The sequence below is a fragment of the Molossus molossus genome, unplaced genomic scaffold (genome assembly GCF_014108415.1).
Source record: "Molossus molossus isolate mMolMol1 unplaced genomic scaffold, mMolMol1.p scaffold_m16_p_8, whole genome shotgun sequence".
NCBI lineage: Eukaryota > Metazoa > Chordata > Mammalia > Chiroptera > Molossidae > Molossus > Molossus molossus.
The window spans coordinates 96,080,508-96,099,293 of record NW_023425402.1 but is presented as its reverse complement, the minus strand read 5'-3'; the positions used below and the strand labels follow the sequence as shown (position 1 = coordinate 96,099,293).

At 38.7% G+C, this 18,786-nt stretch overlaps 1 protein-coding gene across 2 annotated transcripts in view; it reads right to left on the bottom strand.

Moving 5' to 3' along the window:
- The window catches only part of GRM1 (glutamate metabotropic receptor 1), a 340,463-nt gene that overhangs the window by 83,280 nt on the left and 238,397 nt on the right, over nucleotides 1-18,786 (bottom strand). For both annotated transcript variants that reach the window (XM_036248395.1, XM_036248394.1), the window contains exon 4: nucleotides 11,715-11,950. In XM_036248395.1, coding sequence (XP_036104288.1) covers nucleotides 11,715-11,950 — 236 coding nt within the window. The remainder of the gene's footprint in view (nucleotides 1-11,714; nucleotides 11,951-18,786) is intronic.

Here is an 18,786-nt window from a genome sequence, read left to right as displayed (position 1 = left end):
CAAGCTTATGGTGATTTACTAGTGGGAACAAGGCATCGTGGTACACTAGGAGCTTGTGAAGATGCAATAATGACGTGTCGGGTGCTTTTCAGCCCTTGTACCACCCCAGTACAGCACATGTGCTCTTCCTATGACTGTTCCACACCTGCCGACATAAACTGGTGGGAAACATATATGGAGAGAGAACAGAAGACTTGCATTCTGGTCTTAGCTTATTCATATTGAGCAATGTAACTGTAAGTCTGTAACAAACTATGGCCTTGGTTCTCCCATATATACTCAGAAGAATAATAGCTAAATTTTCTAGGTATTATACAAGAAAATTTACATGGCACTTGTGTCATGTGAGTTATGCACAAGATAGTAAATCTTTCTGGGTACAGCATCTTCTTCTTGTAAAATAATTTGGATTCTAATTATGCCCGGTCTTTATATTAAAGGTTATTCATAAGTTGAGAATGTCATTCAGTTGCTCATGACTGTCACAAGCATTCTAGGGACTAACAAGGATGACTGAAGAGCCACACCTCCTGGTCACTGGTTTTTACTTTATCATTTTCCAAACCTCACAGTTGGGCTAGTAATTAGGCTTGATGCACCCATATTTTATTTTCCTACCACTGTTTAGTCCTGTTAGAAATTCTAATTAGCAGTGAAATGGTTGAAGGACAAGAAAGGCAAAGGGAGGAAGAACAGAAAATTAACCTGAAGAACAAGAATTTTATAATAATAATGTGTGGTTTGACTTTTCCCCATTGTATCCTTGTAGACTTAAAGACAATAAATGAGAGAGAGAGAGAGAGAGAGAGAGAGAGAGAGAGAGAGAGAGATATCATGCTAGAGAATCAGCACCTCAGGATTTAGGCTTTTGTTTCTGTTTGTTTTGTTTTGTTTTGTTTTGTTTTAAACCCTCACAGCTATTACTGCCATTGTAACACTGTCCTCAGTGACAGGAAAGGTCTATTATCAAGGAGCCCAAGGGTCTTCTACCAGCTGAATCCTATCAAATGATGACCGATGATTCACCGTCTATGTTTGCCCACATTACTACCAGGAAAAGTAAATATATTGCTGATTTCTTTCCTGACCATTGTTCCCAATAATATGTACGGACAGGTATTTAGGTTTCATGAAGCATCGTTTTCAATAAAAACCACTTTTTGTCAATTCAGTAATCTAGAAAATAGATCCTACAATTGAGAACCATAACAGGGATAGCGGAAAAAGACTTGTTATTCATGCTAGGAGCCAAAAAAAACAAGCCATCACATATTTGAGGTAAATCAGTGTCTGCTGAATGCCAGCAAATACTCCTCTGAGAGATTATATCCCAGGCCTATTAGATGGCAGGGGTTCTTTCTTATTTCTTATTAACTAAAATAAGAAAGAGTCTTTTAGGAAATAGCTAAGGGGTAATAGCTCTTAACCTTTTGTGGTAGGCAGAGTGGCTGCCTACAGATGTCCAAATCTCTGGAAACTGTGAATGTTATGTTGCAAGGCAAAGGTACTTTGCAGAGGAAACCACAGGCACTTACAAGCAGAAAGCTTTCTCTGGCTGGAGTCAGAGAAATGTAAGAGAGGACAAATTGAAGCGATTTGAAGCGTGACAGGAACTCGGCCTATCCTAGCTGGAGCAGACATATGGAAAGCATGAAAGAGCATCTGGGAAACTTATAGAAACAGCTGCTGGCTGACACATAGCGAAGAAACAAGGACTTCTGTACAACTGCAAAGAATAGAATTCAGCCAGCAACCTAAATGAGTTTAGGAAGGATTTATCCTCAGAGCCTCTGAGATACTACACAAGACTCAACTGAACCATGTTATACTGTGACTTCTGACCTACAGGATTGTGAGATAATAAATGGGTATTACTTTAAGCTGCTGACTTTGCGATTATTTGTGAAGGCAGTAGTAGAAAACTAACACACTTCTCACGGGCTGATATGCATGGTGTATTAGCCCCCAGCCAACTACAGAAAGTAGGTAAGAGACTCCCATGGAGAAACCAACTAGCTTTCATATTTCATTAAATTATCTTCACAATAAATACTGCAGTAATATAAGGATACTTACCTCTGAATAATTAAGAAATAAAGAATTGTTCATGTCCCTGAAATGCTAAATAGAGAGTGTGCTATCTATTCTGGTCCTTTGATTTTTTTCTGACTTTCAAACTATCATGTACTCTGAAAGCCCATTTTTCAACCAATCAGCTGACATTAAGGTCACTCTTTAAAGGCAATTGTCCAAACTATATACATTATTGCCATTGACCACCAGCACAAAATCATCTTCATAAACATACAACTTCTACAATATCCAGCCATTCTACTTGCAGAATTTGACCCAAAAGTAATAAAAGGATAGCCCAGCTGGTGTGACTCAGTGGTTGAGCATCGACCAATGCACCAAGAAGTCGCCAGTTTGATTCCCAGTCAGGGGTCAGGGCACATGCCCAGGTTGTAGGCCAAATCCCCAGTTGGAGCATGCTGAAGGCAACCAATCGATGTTCTCTCTCATTGATGTTTCTATCTCTCTCTCCCTCTTTGTTCCTCTATCTCTAAAAAATCAATAAAGAAAACAAAAAGAAAAGGATATTTCTATACAAATATTTGTACATAGACTTTCAAAGCAGCTTGACTTGTAATAACATAACTACAAATTGAAAACAACTTAAATGCCCATCACCAGGGTAATGAATAAACAAACTGTGATATATCCATATAATAGAACACTACTGAGCAATTAAATGTTGAATCTCACACTAATTATGTGAGTAGAAGAAGGCAGACAGAAAAGAGTTTATAATGTATAATTTCATTCATATTAAAGTGTAGAAATTGAAAATTAACTATAGTGACAGAAAACTAGTAAGTGATTGCCTGTGAATGGGTGTGGAGAAGGGTGGGGAGCACTGGGAGGGAGGAATTTTCAGCATGACACAAGGAATCTGGGGAGTGATATGTTCATTACCTTGACAGTCATGATTGCTTTTCTGGGCATGCACATAAGACAAAATTATCAAATTGTGCGTTTTAAATATGTGTAGTTTACTATATGGCAAATGCACCTCAATAAAACTACAAAATTAAATAAAAAGAGTAAATGAGTCAGACTCCAAGTATATTTTGTCAGACCCATCATAAAAAGGATTGTAACTTTTATGATGGCTGAGATTATAATTTTTACTTTATATGAGATTCCCCAGCAGCAAATATATACAAGATATGAAATGTAAAACTATATGCCTGGTGAAAAATAGAAATTAATAAACAAAATCTCAATTGAAATGGAGTCAGGAGGCTTAAAAAGAAAAATTTCACCTACATGTCACTCAGCATACACTATTGACACCAACAAGAAGAGGTGTACCTTAGTACAGCAATTCATATGTTTACTACTTCAGCAGAAGGAAGAAAAGGTTCCTTCTTCCCGGTAACAGCTTAACCAATGGGAGACAGCCATAACTCAGCCAATAAAAAGTCACTGTATTTCAAACTTGCAATTTCGTCCAATGAGCTCTTTGCTTACAACAGCCCCTCCCAAGTCCATAAAAGAGGTCTCTGCCTTTGCTTTTGTGGACTTGTGCATGGTTTGCCATTGGAGCATATGTTCTGAAATACAATTCTTTGTTGTTCCTGAATAAACCCATTTTGCAGGAAAATATATGAGTATCTATTAGTTTAAGGTCAACAGAAGTAACATAACATATAAGACGTGGAATAACCCCATATGTAACCATGTGGGACAACCTAAATATATTCTTGCCTCTCATGCCAGGGTAAAACTCTTTATGAAAAACAGTCATAGACTTTAACCATTAAAAACACTCACTCTCAAATTTATTCAGAATGTAGGCTGGACAAGATAAGGGAAAATTCAACTTTGGAAATATATAAATTTTTTAATATGGAGAAAATGTATTTAACTGAAGAATTTTTTAATGTACTGAACCAAATTCTAATAGTCATGGGTATAGAAACCTTAGGTTAGTCTCCAGATATCTAGTTTGCAGACACCATAACAGAGTTAACTCCAATATTATCCAATATTATGCAACTGTAAATTGTATGTTTCTATTAAAAGATAAATATTTCTATTAAAATATAAAACACCATTCAAGGTTTTTGATAACAGAATCAAGATGTATATGCAGTAAAAAGATGGAAACCTTATGTCCCTGAATCCACTTTTATGAGTTTTAAATCATAGAACATATATGTTTTTATAAATTTATCTAATTATTAAAAATGGCATGGAATAACCCTGGCCAGTGTGGCTCATTGGTTGGAGTATTTTCCCATGCACTGAAGTGTTGTGGGTTCAATAACCCATCAGGGCACATACCCAGGTTGCAGGTTCAATCCCTGGTTGGAGCATGTGCAAGAGGCAACTGATCGATGTTTCTCTTTCATATCAGTGTTTCCCTCTCTCTCTCTCTCCCCCCCTCTCCCATCCTCTCTCTCTAATGTCAATAAAAACTCGGGAGAGGATTTTTTAAAAAGGCATGGAATAAGGAACTACACGTATTTAAACAGATGAGTGAAGACACGCCTGGTATTTGTGAGAACAAGTCCCCCATATTTGGGGTGGCTGCTCTATGGAAATCATCAAGCAAAGCAGAAGATCTGCCTTATAACATTTTTCCACTGTTATAGTGGTCAGGATATTCAACAAGTGATCATGCTCAAAACACTAACTTGTGAATTAAATCCAAATAATCATAGAAACAATCAAACTTGCTTTATGGGGTTAGAAATATAGAATGCAGAACTGTTCAATAAAGCTTTCTATAATGATGGACATTTTTAACACCTGTCCTGTCCAAGATATAGCCAACTAGCCACATGTGGCTATTAACACATGAAATGTAGCTAGTAAGATTGAGGAACTGCAATGTTTAATTTTATTACATTATCATTAATTTGAATTTAAATATAAACAGAAACATATGGCTATTTGCTACCATATGTGATAGTACAGGTTAAAAGTATGAACAAGGGATAAGTAGACCAAGACTGTGCTTATAGTATGATATTATTTTCAGAACTTCATCTGTGTGTGGTGATTGAGATTTGTTAAAAAATTATAATGTTCACATGTGACACAAGGTTAGTTTCTTTTTATTCTTCCAACCAAAATGGATAGACACGTTTGCTATGGACTGAAGGTTTGTATCCCCTCGGAATTCATGTTTAAACCTTAATCCCTAATGTCATAATATTTGGAGCGAGGCTTTGGGAGGTAAGTAGGTCTTGAGAGCGGAGCCCTCACAATGGGACTAGTGCTGTTCTGAGAGAGCTGGCGTCCTTCCTTTCTCCCCCATGTGAGGAGACAGGAAGAGGATCCTCACCGACATTCTGGGTTGGGTATGACTCATCTCAGCCTGACTTGCTCATGTGTCAACAGTCAGCTAGTGGGTTGGCTGGGGACAGGCTCATACAGGATGACCACAACTGAGAGGTCATCCTATTTATGTTCCATGCTATCGCTCATATATTAGAAGGCTAACTCAGGAGTGTACATACACCTGAGGAAGGATTCCAAGAAAGGGAATGGAAGCAAGTCAAACCTCTTGAGGCCTAGACTTGGAACAAATAAACTATAAGGTCAATCCAGATTCAAGATGTAGGGAATAAAATTCTGCCTCTTAGTGTGAAGAGCTATAAAGTTGTATTTCAAACAGTATGGATATAGGGATGGGTGGAGAATTGTGAAGTCTCCCATAATGTTTAATTAATAGCACTAATTTTCATGCTGAGGCAAATAATATTCTCTAGCAATGCATATTGGTGTTTGGGCCAAACTTCCAAAAGAAAAGAGAAATTATTACCCTAGGATCTAATGGGTTGAAATAAATTGGAACCTATCTCTGTTTATAGACCATCTTAACCTGGATCAAATGACAATGGACCAATCTTATCCAATCTTACATAATAAGGTAACTAAAAATGGAAAATGAATAAAGTTTGAAATCTAATAATGAAGCAAATATATTGTAAAAATTAGCACCAATCTAAAAATTGTACATGGCAGTCTCTGAGCTACTAGAGCAAGAATACTCATGATTGGAAGTCTTGAAATTTTGTCACATCAGACTACCTGTCATTATCTTACAAGTCCTGAGCTACTAGTGAGCATTATGAATGCCATTCAAATTCTTTTATTATGTCTTGTATAATAATTAAAGACAAGGGTATATTAGCTTTAAAAAGCATTGTGCCCATCTCTTTCCAACTGGTACAAAGAATAAGGAGAGAAAGTAAAATTATAGCTGTAAATTCACTGGATTGTGTAAAAGGCTGGTGAGGACATAATGAGCCTGGTGAACTCATACAGGTAATATACTGCTAGCCAGAGTAAATTTTAATATCGCCATATTGCAAGATAATGGTAATAAATGTTGTTAAGAGATCCCAAAACTGTCAAGTTTTTGGATGACATGAGGGAACACCTTAAAAATAGTAAAAAAAAACATGAAAACTTTCTGTACCATATTCAGTGTTTTTTTTTTCATTTTTGTTTTTTTATAAGAAGGAAAGTGGAAGAAAACTAAACATCCAACAACATAGGAATGGCAAAGTAATTACAGTATTTTCATTGGGTGGAATATTGCAGAACTATTAAAACAGTATTTATAAAGGCCATGCATCAACATCAAAAAAGCAAAGTATAATTCTAAGTGAAAATAAGATACAGAATTATATGCACACTATGATTATAACTATGCAAAACAAAATGATAAAACTGCATAGAATTTTGAGCAGTGCTTGTAGGAGTTGCCTTTTGGAACTCCTTATTTTTGAAAGCCTTAGAAATGTTTTTTCTTTTCCTTGAGTAGTTCAACTTCTGAAAATATATCTCAAGAAAATGATCTGAAATTCAAAAAAATAAAGGTTTACGAAGAATTGTTATGGTACCACAGCAGCTTTTTCTTTCTTGAATTTGTGAAGAGCTCAAAACAGCCTAAATGTGTAGGAAGAATGCAATGGTTAAATAAATTATAGCTTATTTGTTTGCAGAATGTTTTGCAGCTATTAAGAATAAAAAATATGACAAAGGTAAATTGATAAATCTAAAAGAAAAGGCAGTATTCATTTAAGAAAGCAACACATAAAATAATATTACTATATGATTTAAAACTAAATAGAGAAAGATAAAAGTACACCAAAATTTAATAGTGTATTTAGTAAAAATATACAGAAAATTAACAGTGATTATCAGTAGTTACATAAGGGCAATTTCTAAATGCTCTTCTTTATCATGCTTTTCTATGTTTGCAATGTGCACATGGTAAAGCACAATATGTACTGCTTTGATAATCAGAAAAAAATTATAAAAGCCTACATAAAAAAAATAAGAGAAAATATCTAATTTGCAGGATGTAAGGGTGATTAAGTGCCGTGTGCTTGTTTTATCTAATTTTCACATCCTGGACTGTAGTTACTTTAAATTTATCATTTCAAAGACTATAAATTTTAATGAGATGACCCATGTCACACCTTATGTACTTTCTGGTAAGATATAACACTAACACTTTAAATTTATGTAAGAATGTATAAGTTGCAAAATATTTTGTTTGGTTTATTTCATTCAATTCTCACAACACCTGTATGAAGTAGAAATGATCAAGTTACAGTTGCAGAAACTGAGGCTCAGAGGTCCACCAAGTCAGGTGGCAGATACCTAACTGAACCAGTGAGGGACCAGAGGTTGTGTCTCCAAATGCAATACTCTTCAGCTCCCATGGAATCCTCCTAGCAGTTCTCACCAGGGATGATAGAGCACTATGCCATTGCAAACATGACACAAATGCTGTAAGCAACCAAGGTGTTTACTGGAAGAGAACAACTTTGATTTGCTTTGTAACTACTCTTTCCACTGTCTTCGTAATGATTAATGTTTTAAAATTAAGGTTTGATGTTTCAGTTAGTGCTTTTCCAACACATCTCCAATCCCTTGATATTCTAAACTAATTAAGCAGTGATATAATCTTTGCATGAAATACTTTTTAATTAACCATAGTGATTCTCAAATTATTCAGACTGGGATCGGGACCCTTTATATTCAAACTGACAATCTAGTACACATGAACTCTTTATTTAAATAGTGACATCTGAGATTAAGCTCAATAAAGGTTTCTGCGGATACTTACTGCAATATCAAAACTTTACAAAACACTCAAAGTGACCCAATTAGAAGAGATAAAAATGAGTGACAGAAACAGTAGTTATCAATGGTATAGAAAAGCTAATTCTACTTCCTCACATTAATTTTCACAAATGTGTCTGCATATTTATTTGAAGACTGTGAAATGTATTTTATACTCAAGGATATCAACTAGATAAGGATGATACTTATTTTGTTCTTCAATGACATGAGAGCCAGTTTTGCAGAACTAGAAATTAACACTAAAGGACAAGGTAAGTTTATGTGAATGTGTACACGCATATACAGAATACACAAAATCTGCTAAAGATAAAATTCTAGGATTTCTGCAGCAGAAAAGATCAATAAATTTTATGGATTCATTTCAAAGAGAAAAATTAAATAAGGCTTCTGTCTTCCTTAGAATTAAGAACAAAGGGAAATATTTGCTGAACTTGATTCCAGAATAAAATGCAAACATAAACATGTTTATGAAGGGTTGTAATCAAATAAGAAGCTCTTAAAAAATACCTTTGAAAGTCAAGCATAATATAAGAGCAATTCATAAATTGTCAAATTGTTATTTCCTGCTGTGAAAGTTAACCGAGTTCAGACGTTAACTTTGACATTTGCATGTGCAATGACATGCAGTATTCTTGTATGTGGTCGCGGAGTTCTCACTTTCATTTGAGAGCTCAGGTAACAAAATATTTTCCTGGAAATCTTCACATAAAGACATTGAAGCATGTTTAATAAGTACTATTCTGAGTGTTTCTAAAGAACCATAATGACAAAGTGACATATATAACGGCATCACTCATAGTCATCTCAAGTTTGTCCAAAATCTAGCTCCTGATTCTTCCCCAACATGGTTTCCCTGGGGTCTTCCCCATCTCAGTAAATGGTGACACCATCTTGGCAGCTGCAGACCAGAGTCACTCTTGACAATTTCCATCAGCAAATCCCCTCGACTCTTGTTCAAAATCTACTCAGAATTCGACCCCTCCTCTCCATCATGCTTGTCACTACCATGGCCCCATCACCAAACTCTTAGCTGCCTTATCATAGTGGCCTCCTCACTATGCTGCTTCCTTCTGCCTTTCCTCCTCTGTCAACACTTAAAAACTGAAGAAAGAGTGATTTTTTTCCAGAAAAAATACAAATAGCCATGTCTCTGCTGTGCTTGGACTTCCCAGTGGTTTCCACCTCACTCAGAACAAAGCCAAAGTCCTCCCAAAAGCCGGTTAGGTCCTGCATGGTCTGCACTGCTGGGTGCCTCTCTGATCCACCGCCTACTCCTCTGCCTCTCCCCTACCTCCAACCACCCGGGGTCCTTGCTGTGCTCCCACCAAGCCAGGCGTGCTGGTGTTTCTTCTTATTCACTATCCCCTTTGCTTGGATTGCCCTTCCGCAGTGTCCACGGGGTCACTCCCTCACAGTCTCCATGTCTTTAACCACGTGTCACCTTCTCAGGGAGACTTTCTATGGCCCTCTTCTTTCTGCAGTCTCTCCATCCCGTCTTCCCTATCCTCAGGCTTTACTTCCTCCAAGGCTCTTTGGATCAATTGAGAATATATTTTATTTATTTTTGCTTACTATTTGTTTCCAGCTCTTAAATGTAAGATATTCAATTGTAGTTCTTTTGCCTTTTTTCTGCTCTATTTCCATCTCTTAGAATAAAGCCTTGCACATATTAAGTACTCAATAAAGTATGTTGAATGAATAAAATCTATTTTATGTAAAGAATAAGAGTCCCTAACTTTTCTTTTAAAAAGAGTAAAACTCGTTGCCTCCCTACACTGAAAGAATATAAATCAACTCATTAATTGGCTACTAAGAAATGACTGAGATTCCAGGGCCACTGGTGTGCAGGGTTCTCTGAGGGTTGCAAACGCTCTCACTCTTCAAAGGTCTCACAGTTTAAGACAAAAAACAATATTCACTAGGGAACATTTAAAGAACAATAAAAAGTATTGTTACTAAATGCTAAGTCAAGCGTTGTGTTATTTAGGCGGTGTGTGTTCTAATTCCATTACTTCTATTAACTATATGCACCTAAGGAAACTATTGCTCTTCCATCCTCAGTGTCTATTTTGCAAAGAACGTGAAAGCACTACTTGGTTTATTGGATCATTCGAATTTTTAATTTCTGTTGGCCCATGATCTGAGAGAAAGGAGAAGCCAGCTGAGATTCATATGTGAGAATGGGTTAGCTGTCGGGCAACTTTCTGCCCCTGTTCCTGGCTCTTAGCCTCCCAAGAAGCCACATTGAGGGAGTTCTAATAACCTTGATGGACTGAAAATACATCCACACTAGCCCTTTCTCAGTGAACTCTGCTGAACCTTAGCTAGTCAGACATTTATCACTACATTTAAATATATTGGTATTTTAAATAATTTCTAACATCAACATGTGAATATTATTAAAACTAGAAATGTTTTATGTAATTAGCTGTCGTGTGTGTGTGTGTGTGTGTGTGTGTGTGTGTGTGTCTTATAAAGTCTCACTCTCTTTGGTTGTTATTTATCTCTATATCATAATGTGTTTATCTCTATGATGTGTTTTGGTTTGCCCAGAGAGACAAGTGTCTCTAGGTCTGGAGTCATGGATTATATGCTTCTCCATCTCACTCTCTCTCTTTTTTTCTTTACTGTATATCGTGTTATACATAAATATAAATGGGTTCTAGACTTTTCTAAATAATATCTCCTCAGCCTAATGAAAGGAAATATATGTCATACATCTGTGCTACAATATAAATATGGTCATGGACAGAGGCCTTCATGCCGCACATCATCCTATTTCATCAGCCTAGCATGGACAACTGCCTTTGAATGGCCCCAGAGTAGAACACATATGATCTATCTTTGCAGCATGGGCAGGGACAGCAATGTCTCTATGCAGTAATGAGAATACTCATGAAAGTTACCATGTTAAGACGTCTGGATTAGAGTAGTTTCTGGGGGTGGGTGGGGATGGAGAGGACATCCTGTGGAGTTCACCAAGCCCCTGAAAGACCTGGAACAACGTGCCAGTGAGCAAAGCACAGGAAGCCTCCTATCCACTGGGAACCATCATTCCAGCTTACAGACGAGGGTTCCGAGTTTCTTACCTGTGCCCACATAGACCCATGCTGGTGGTGTGGCCCTGGGTGACATCATTCTATATTCTCCTGACTTGTTTATTGAAGCAAGTCATAAATAAGGGAAGAAGGGGTCAAGCCAGAGCTGCTTGCTTCTGTCTGTGGCTAGCACCTCCTAAGCATGACTGCAATAGAACTTCCTCCTTCTGGGATACCGGAGTTCTCAGTTTGCTTTTCCTTCACTGGCGTTACCTCCCTTATCATTTGTTCCACCAGAGCCCAAAGCAGCCTTTCCAGATTATGGAAGCAAGAATCCCTGGGGCAATGCACACTCCCTCCTCACTCCAGCTATTTTATAAATTGAGATGGCAGTTTAGTCTTGGCATCTCCAGACTTAGCACCTTCTCTCATTCAACAAGCGGTGTCGGGGTTGTAGGAGAGACCGCACCTCCAAGTTGTGACTTTGTGAACACGAGTTACCTGTGCAGATTCTTTTAAAGTTGGGATTTTCCAGAAGGTGTCCTGGGAGGCGGCACTGGAACCGGTGTTGCCAGAACTCAGGGAACCAGGGATTCCTTGTATTAGTGTCCAGTCTTAGTTTCAGGAAATAATCATCAAATGACCTGACCTCTGGAGACTGCAGCTTTATCGTGATTCCCCCGTTGGCTTCCACCTCATAACCTTCAATGACTTCATCTCTGTCTGCCCATCCATCACTAAAAAATCAGGGTTTGGGGTGGGGAGAGAGAAAGATAAACATCTCACAAATAGAGCTCAGAGTTGTGCATGAATGAAGCAATTCAGCAAGGCTAAAATCTACTTTAAGCCAGCATTGCTACCCATCAATAACATTTTTTTGGCAGAGTAGAAGCTCATAAAATGATCATTCTGTTTGATTTTTTACAGTAGTGCAAGTAACGATAAAGATGGTGATAGTGACAATGATAAGAACTAACATTTATTGAGCATTTTTACTCACTTTAACAGAGTCACATGTCCTGGAATCTTGGTGAAACCAAGATATGAATCCAGGCAGTCTGGCTCTCAAGCTCAGTGCGCTTTGCAACTAGACCACAAAGCCCATCAGTCCCCTTCCCTACCACAAGGAAATAAAACTCAGGTACGCAAGGTCTTCACAGTTAGAGTTCAGCAAGTTTTCAAGGTAGTAATTAAGACCATGATAAATGCTGCATTATATGAGGTAGAACATTGATTTAGCTCAGAAACATGACAACCACAGATTTTGCTCCTAGACATTGTTCAAATTTGCATTGCTTAGAAATGAACAGATGCCTTCCTCCTGCCTAGTGCTATTTCACAATAGCAGCAATAAAGGAAGACAATCTCACTCTCCAAAATAAAAGAATCCTCCTGGTCACTAAATGGGAGTTCACTGTTACTTTATTCAGTGGGTTTGCATTTTTATTATTTGGCCATATTCTACAATGTTTACCTCTGCCATGAACAATGTAGCTCCAATTTAATTCAAGTGTACATAGAAGCCAGGCCAACCCTCACACAAGTGGTTGTGATCCCTCCCCAAGGGGTATCAAAGAAAAATTGCACTGAACATAGTTAAACAGGCAAAGAAGACTATTTATGTGTATTCCAATAGGCCAAAACTCTGAACTCAATCTGCTGGAATAAAAGGGGGAAGGGTTTTTAAGTGCAGGGATGAGCAAGTGAGAATGTGCTGGAAGGCTTAGGGGAGCTTGGTCAATGTGATCGAGCTATCTGCTTAGTGATTGCTCTTATCTAAGTTCCCACCTTCCCACAGAAACTGGGCAATAGATGTTTGCCATAATATTTGGTGATTACATTTTATAGGAATGGCTCCCAGGTTGCTGAGAAAGAAATGTCTCTGTTCTAAAACTTGCAGAAGTCTGAGAGAAAATTTATATCTCAAAGGAACAGAGAAAGAATTTACAATATGTTTTTGAAAGTAAATGCTCTAAGAAAAAAGAAATGCATCCCCTCCCTCCTTCCTTCCTTCCTTCCTTCCTTCCTTCCTTCCTTCCTTCCTTCCTTCCTTCCTTCCTTCCTTCCTTCCTTCTTTTTGTCTTCCCTTCCTTCAGAACACACATAGCACCCACAATGTTCCAGGTGCTCTGCTATGCTCAGAATTCAACTGAGAACGAGACAAGCTGTCTTCTGCCCCTACTGGTACAGGCCTGTGAGGAAAACAGACACTAAACAAGAATGACAAATGTTATGAAGGTAAAGAAGTGACCAGTACTATAGGAAGAAGGGGCTTGGGGGCTTAACCCAGTCTGGTGTGTATGTGTGTATGTGCGTGTGGGTGGGAGAGGGGTGCTTAGAAATGGCTTTCCTGAGACAGCAATGTCTGAGCTGAGATTCAGAGGTTTAGTCAGGTGAAGGGGTTGGGGGGCTGGCATAGAAGTTTCCTGGTAGATCATCTGCACACAGGAAAGAGCATGGCGCAGCAAGGAATTGAACGATTCAGAAGGCTGAGATGAGAGAGAACAGGGGCAGGAGGTGGGGCTGCAGCATGAATCCTGCCCTGGGACTTGCTACCCTAAGGGCTACAGGAAGTCCTCAAAGTGCTGCAAACCTATCTTAATAAGGCCAGTCAGCTCTGCTTCCTCACAGTAAATGACTTGAGTACTTTTCTGGCAAGTCCTTCTCTATTCACCGGCACTGAATATGATGGCCCGTCACATGGATCAAAGAAATAAGGGATGAACTCATTTACCTTCCTGTATGCTTAGTTTGCTTAGAAAAGTTCCAACTAGTTTCATTATTCAGATTTATTCACATTTAGATCATAACTACATCTGCAGCAATTTGAAGACCTGAGCTACAGTTCATGTCATGCTGAAAAGAAGGGTAAAAATAAAACCAGCTAGGCTTTCAAGAAACTCTGCCTGGGAGCCTATATTTAAAATCAAAATGGCATAGCTTGAAGAAAAAAAAAATTTTTTTTGAGGTAAGTTGTGGCTTGAAATGTGTTTCTCTCCAAGGTTGAATATTACATGAGACGTGTGAGGGGTGTGTGTATGTGTGTATGTGTGTGTGTGTGTGTGTGTGTGTGTGTGGTCGGAACAGGAATCCTATAGTTTTTTAAAGTATATGAAATGAGCCTTATCAAATGTTTGTTTGCATTTTTATGTTTAATCTTTATTGTTGAGAGCATTACAGATGCCCTCTCTTATTTCCCCCTTGCTCTCCACCACCAGGTTCCTGCCCCTCTCCAGGCCTTCACCGCCCTGTTGTGTGTGTCCATGGGCGATGCATGTAACCAAAGAACTTATATGTATATTTGCATTTCTTTTTAAAAATATATATTATCAGTTTATAAAAGTCAGTGTCATGTGTGAGTGCTAGAAACAGAGAAAGTGAGACTTCCTGCTTTTTTGCCCACCTAAAGAGAGAAGCACATCACAGGAGTAAACCTTCATTTATGAATATAGATAATTATAAAAGTCATACGGTTTAGTGGGGTGGAGGCCTGAATCCCCCTTGCCACTGGTCAAAGTCCCCCCTCCCCCACTGTAGATGACCTCTTCTCTAAAATTAGAGTTGGTGTTAAATCCAAGAGGTCATAAAATTGAGGAGAAGCAGATGTAATAGAGAAAATATTCAAGTAGAATTACTTAGTGACCATCATTTGAGTGTTAATTGCTAAAGATTTGTATGAGATCTTAAATATGTCATGGGTAAGATGTTAAGAAATGCTAACAAATAAAAAGTTGCTGGAAAATGTCCATAAAACAACTTCCTGGATTTTATATATTTTATGTACCTACCACTTGTCTCATGTATATAGAGAATTTTGAAAGATTCTCTCTGTTTAGTTGCACTGGGATTTATTTATTTATTTTTTAACAAGGAGATTGTTTTGTGAATTCCCTGCTAAGCACACTTGAAAAGAGAGAGCCAGTAGCTTGCCTGATACCTGGTGTAGGTTTTTTCTTTTGCCAGCGATGGTGACAGTGCTATAGACTGTACTTGACCAGAGATGACCCGCAGGCACCTGCTCACCCTGTGTGTGTGGAGTGAAGCCCGCTGTGCTGGGTGCTGACCAGCCACAGGCAGTGCTGAACTCTCTAGGAGGCACATTGATGGCCTCTCGCAGCTTCTGCTGCTCCATCTGTTTCCCAATTATTAGTTCCTTTTTCTTTCCGGGGTCTAGAAATAACACTGTGTGCAATATGGATGGACAGGGTGAGCAGTTATCAAAAAGCTGAATGGCCTAAGTATTCCTCACAAACTTAGAAGAATATGTCCTATCTCCCCTCAACATTTATACAGAGCAACTCTTTCACCAGGTTGGTCTTCCCTTCCCACAAAATTATTGTTCTAGTCCCTGAAAAATGTCACAATCCGAACATGACTACTAATATTTCTGCTACGTAATATATTCTGATATTAACAACATGAAATTATTATTTCTAATTCTACCAATTATAACTTGAGAGGAGCTGCATGAGTGTTACTTTAGTATCATATCAGTTAAAATAATTTAATAAGCAAATCAATAGTAAAAAACAGAAATACAACAGTGTTCGTTTAAAAACTGTTCAAAAACATTTTAGAAAAACATATTTACACCCAATTAAAATAGTTACAATTTAGGAAGTAAAGTAATTTGATTTGTGTTATGAGTTTAAGTAATTGTGTTTACCTGATAATAAAACTGTAATTCTTTAAAAGTGTTCTAGAGATTACCATATAACTAGGGAAAAAAGAAAAGCATAAAAAAAAAGAATGCTTTCAAAAACATATGTAATCAAGCACAAAATTTTATAAATTACAATGATAATTATATTTACAAAGATTGAAGGAATGTAGCATGGTGTAATTTATTTTTTTGTGTTGATTTTTCCTTTTATTTATTTATTTATTTTAAATCTTTATAGTTGCATGTAGAATGTATTACAGATGTTCCACATTTTTCCCCCTTGACCCCCTTCTCCCCACTCCCGCCCCCCTCCCGCCTTTTCCCACCCTATTGTCCATTGGTTATGCATATAAGTTCTTTGGTTTATTTCTTCCCATCCCCCCAACCCCTTTCCCTTTGAGGTTTGTCAGTCTAGCAATGAATTTGTACTTCGTAATCCCTTCACCTTTTTCACCCATTCCCCCAAACCCTCCCATCTGGCAACCAACAAAATGTTCTCTGTATCTATGAGAATGTTTCTGTTCTACCTGTTCATTTTGTTTGTAGATTCCATTGTTGATAGATATGTATTCATTGCCATTTTGTTTGTTCATATATTTTATCTTTTTCTTCAAAAAGACCCTTCATCATTTCATATAATAACAGTTTGGTGGTGATGAACTCCGTTAACTTTTTCTTGTCTGGGAAACTCTTTGTATGGCCATCGATTCTAAATGACAGCTTTGCAGGATAGAGTAATCTTGGTTGTAGGTTCTTGCCTTTCATCACTCTGAATATTTCTTGCCACTCCCTTCTGACCTGCAAAGTTTCTTTTGAGAAATCAGCTGACAGCCTTATGGGAACTCCCTTGTAGGTAACTAGCTGCCTTTCTCTTGCTGCTTTTAAGATTCTCTCTTTGTCTTGAACCTTTTGCATTTTGATGATGATGTGTCTTGGTGTGGGCCTCTTAGGATTCATCTTGTTTGGGGCTCTCTGTGCTTCCTGGACTTATATGTCTGTTTCCTTCACCAAGTTAGGGAAGTTTTGTCATTATTGTTTCAAATAGGTTTTCATTTCTTGTTCTCTCTCTTCTCCTTCTGTCACCCCCAAGATGCGAATATTGGCACGCTTGAAGTTGTCCCAGAGGCTCCTTACACTCTCCTCATTTTTTTGGACTCTTTTTTCTTTTTGCTGTTATGATTAGGCGTTTTTTGCTTCCTTATATTCCAAATCGATGGTTTGCTTCTTGGATTTACATACTCTACTGTTGAATCTGTGTAAATTATTCTTTATTTCAGTTAATGCCGCCTTCAATTCTGACTGTGCATCCATCATTTCTGACTGGTCCTTTTTTATGCTCTTGAGGCCCTCACTAAGTTCACTGGGGTTCTCACTGAGTTCATTGAGTATCCTTATAAGCAGTATTTTGAACTCAGCATCTGTTAGGTTGTTTATTTCCATTTTGCTTAGTTCTTTTATTGGGGTTTTGTTCTGTTCTTTCATTTGGGAACTGTTTCCTTGTCTCCTTATTTTGGCTGCCTCCCTGTGTTTATTTCTGTGTATTAACGAGCGGTATGCGGCTAGCTGAGACCAGATGCTGCTTGTTTGAAAGAATTTAGGAAAAACCTGAAGCAGGATCCAAGACAGGCCAATCCTATGGTTAAGCAAGTGGCAACAGCTTGGGTGGGCCTGAAAGTTGGGTGGGGTGGGGCGGGGCGGGGCCTCAGGGAGTCACCAGGGCGGGGCTACCAGTGTGAGCCAGGTTGTTGGAGTCCCAGGTATGGAGACTGTCTGCTGCCCCCGGGAAGGGCTCACCAAAGGAACAAAGGCCTATGGCAGCACCTCAGTCCCAAAGAAAGCCCCCTCTTCAGCCCTAGTTCCAGTGCCAGACATCTCAGTTCTTCCCTGTGTGTCTCTGGTGCCCCTCGAGCTGCCTCCCCTCCAAGCTTAGAGCGAGAGAGTCCGATAAGTCCGTGCGCGGGCCCTTTAAGGAGCTGCCTGGGGCTCCAGCCGCCTCAGCCTCCCTGAGCCTCAGTTCCCGCTGGTTTTTCCAGCCAAAAGTTATGGGGATTCTCTTCCTGGCACTGGAACCCTGAGCGGGGCACCTGGTGTGGGACGGGGACCCCTCAGTCCTCAGGAAGGACCTTCCCAGCCGAGGTGTCCTCCTGATTTTTATCCGCCACACGTGGGTGTGGGACCAGCCCGTCCCCTCCACCCTCCTACCAGTCTGGATGTGGCTGGTAATTTAATTCCGTAGTTGTAGGACTTCCATTCAGCTTGATTTCAGGTGGTTTTGAATGATGGTTTTTCTGTAGTTTACTTGTAACTTTGATGTGGTTGTGGGAGGACGCGATACCGCGTTTTCCTGCCCGCCATCTTGACCGGAAGTCGCATAGTGTAATTTAAATCAGGTGATGTCAGTTGTGAGCTGTTTTATGAGGAGAATGGCAGCTTTTTCAATAATAATTCAAACTGGCTTAATTCACTAAGAATCTTGCATGAGGTAGGCATATTGCTTACTGCTGTAGACACTTTGCTAAAATTCATAAGCAAGGTCCCCATCCTCAAGGCAAGCACAGAGCTGACAGCTTATGTCAAGTAGAAGTGACACCAAAGAAGAGGCTTAGAGGATGAGTCGCAATTACATAGGTAAAGAGGGAGATGGAAGAGGGACCAGCTAGAGAGGGGACAAACCACAGCAAGGCAATCACTTTACTTGTAGTGCACAAGGCCCTGAATGCTAGAAAAGGCATGGGTGAGACCTAGAACTTTAGCAACCTTGTTAAGGATCGGGGATTTTATTTTTATGGTGGTGATAAACTACTCATTTTAAGCAGGGATATACCGTAATTAGGTTTGTTTGTTTTAGAAAAACTATTCTAGAAATTACCTCAAGTGTACTTGTGAGAGTTTTTTGGTTCCAATTATTCT